This window comes from Alosa pseudoharengus, unplaced genomic scaffold (genome assembly GCF_046254945.1).
Source record: "Alosa pseudoharengus isolate Yale_2024_CS ecotype anadromous, Long Island Sound unplaced genomic scaffold, YU_APseudo_1.1 YU_APseudo_1.1_scf_21, whole genome shotgun sequence".
Lineage (NCBI taxonomy): Eukaryota > Metazoa > Chordata > Actinopteri > Clupeiformes > Clupeidae > Alosa > Alosa pseudoharengus.
This window is the reverse complement of record NW_027468674.1, coordinates 31,487,518-31,490,141: the sequence shown is the minus strand read 5'-3', so window position 1 is coordinate 31,490,141 and position 2,624 is coordinate 31,487,518. Positions and strand designations below refer to the sequence as shown.

The following is a 2,624-nucleotide window of genomic DNA, read 5'->3' as shown; positions in this document are numbered from 1 at the left end:
TAGAGCGGTGAGCCTGGCCACTGATTTGAACTCTGCTGGAAAATGTACCAAACTGGAACTATATGTGTACTGTATATAACGCATATCTTTTTGTGATCAAGTAGATTTTTCAGCATCAGATAAATTGATTTTAATAAACTCAATGAATACATCTAATGAATGTGTATAACTTGCTACTTTTGCTTCAAGCATGGGCTGTATTAAAGGTCCTACTAAACAACAGCTGTTCCCATCCATTGTACTCAAGTCTTTGTTGGGCATTTTTAAAGGTCTGAAGTTATGTAATGCTGAGACAGTGGTGAGGGGATTCACAGTGATCTTGATTTCCTCCAGAGAAATGTCCTGCTGAGAAGAGGGGGTGGCCTTTAAAGGAACCATATGTAAGATTGTGGCCAAAAGTGGTACTGCAATCACTTTCAAATTACTGTAGAGTGGTGTATCGCCTCCCCCTTCCCCCTGACTCGATGTTGCCAACCCTGATGCTGAAACACTACTGACTTCGTGATTAGTAGATAGGTGGAGGGTGGCGCATCAGGCCAAAACACAACATGACATGACAAAACACAACATCAACATCAGTTGAGGGCTGCAACTTTTTAAATGACAATATCCTGGCCGGACTGTCAGTGATATAAGTATTTGAAATGAACATGATTTCTTATTGTCTAATGACATATTAGGGCCATTTTATGATTAATTGAAATACATTTCTTACATATGGTTCCTTTAAATCTCATAGCTGGTGTTTTTGATCGAGCGGCGGAGGAGGCGTGTCTTCGGGAGCTCTGCACTACTCGCTCGTCCAGCTCCCGACCCCAGAAGCCCTCGCAGTCGCGTTATCTCCTGCTTATACCTGATACAGACACATACATCCGCTAACACCTTAACACCGACAACAAATACACAGGGATGGATTACTGCACGGGCCTACCGGGCCCAGGCCCAGGGGCCCAAGGGGTCAGGGGGCCCTGAAGCCCAAGCCTTTGCATGGAATCATTGCCTCAATATCAACAAATCAGGATGCATAGGCTATGAATGTGATTGAATTTAGTATTGGCCATCCCCAAAATGCACCAGAATACAGGAAATCACATCAAACAAATTAAAAATGTTCTGGGGGAGGACCCCCAAACCCCCCCTCCCACATATACGACAATAAGTGGAGGGCCCTTAATACATCTGGGCCCAGGGGCCCGAAAGTTCATAATCCGCCCATGCAAATACATTACATTGCAATAATGTTGCCGTATCCTCCCACAATACACTGATTCATGTTCACCCTAATGAATGTAAACAAACCAAATTGTTTGTGTTTACCTGCCCAAGTGGTTGTCAACATACTCCTGCAGTTCTGAGACCTGTTCCTCAGCAACGGTAGCTTGTGTGAGGAGCTGAGCCCGCTCTCTCTCCCAGCTCTCCTGCAGGTTTTCATAAGCAGGCTGGTTATATTCTGTGTGCCACACTGGCTACGTCTCTAAGGTTGTGTGACTGTGTCCCCGTTACCTGAGCTGTGATGCTGATCTCATGGAGATGTTTTCTGATGTCAGTCCAGGCGGCATCGTTCAGCTGAGCCCTGAAAGTACAGATGGCCGATTATGTGAGCTTAAATATAGCGCCAGCATGTGTCCAGTGATTAGTCATGTGTTTGACCAAATTAATATGAGAATCATAAAAAAACAAACTTCCTGCAATGAATAACTGAGAGTGGAGCAGTTTATTAAATAGTCCACAATATGCCGTGGAAATGGTTGAAAAGGACTTACTGCTGAGAAATGTTGGAGGAGAGTAACACCTGGAAAAAGGAAATCAATTGTCATTAATTTCATCTAAACACACACACACACACACTTACTATGGGTGCTACACATTGGTGGTGGTTAGTGAGGTTCCCCATCACTGTGAAGTGTTTTGGGTGTCTTGAAAAGTGCTATATAAATGCAATGCAATGTGTTGTACCTGTTCCTGTGTCTGTTTGAGTTGGCTCTCTAGACGGGCTTTGTCCATGCGTAGGTTGTGTAACTCTTTCTCAGCCTCCCCCTCGTGCTCCCCGAGAGAGAAGTGGGCCTCTGGGGGCCCGGGCTCCAGCCCTGAGCTCTCATGGGACAGGATCTGCTCCCGCTGAACCCTGGGAAACCAAGGAAAAAGGCCCCGAGCGATGAGTTCTGATCCATCACAGATTTCAAATGATAGTTGATGTGTGATCTGTCAATCTCTCAAGCTGGTTTCAGAACTCTCAAAATGGCAACACACAAAGGCTTTAGGCTAGGTTGAGGATGCTCTGGCAAACTGAACACCAGGCCAAAATATTGACTGTTATTGGGCTGATGGGTACTCACCACAACTTCACTGACTAGAACTTAAAAAAATAAATAAATAAATAGGATTGCACAGAGAAAGTCTAATCAGGGAGGATTCAGGATTTTCCAATGTCAATATGCTGTGCATATTTATAAACAGTGGTTTTATATAGATAAATATATCTTCTAAAACCAAGATGCAATGGTGTGCATTTTAAGGTGAAAATCTTTCTTTGAGAAAACACAAGTGCTGCCCAAAATCCCCTGTGGGATTTTCTCATTTGCATGGTCTTTGAAGATGAAAGAAATACAATAATCCAGTTAAGA

General features: G+C 43.8%; 1 protein-coding gene across 1 annotated transcript in view; it reads right to left on the bottom strand.

The window, feature by feature from the left end:
- Window positions 1-726: 726 nt before the first annotated feature.
- ccdc78 (coiled-coil domain containing 78) overlaps window positions 727-2,624 on the bottom strand; it is a 4,549-nt gene continuing 2,651 nt past the window's right edge. The window contains exons 10-12 of the mRNA XM_076298826.1: window positions 1,957-2,125; window positions 1,318-1,418; window positions 727-853 (exon numbers count right to left, since the gene is read on the bottom strand). Coding sequence (XP_076154941.1) covers window positions 727-853; window positions 1,318-1,418; window positions 1,957-2,125 — 397 coding nt within the window. The remainder of the gene's footprint in view (window positions 854-1,317; window positions 1,419-1,956; window positions 2,126-2,624) is intronic.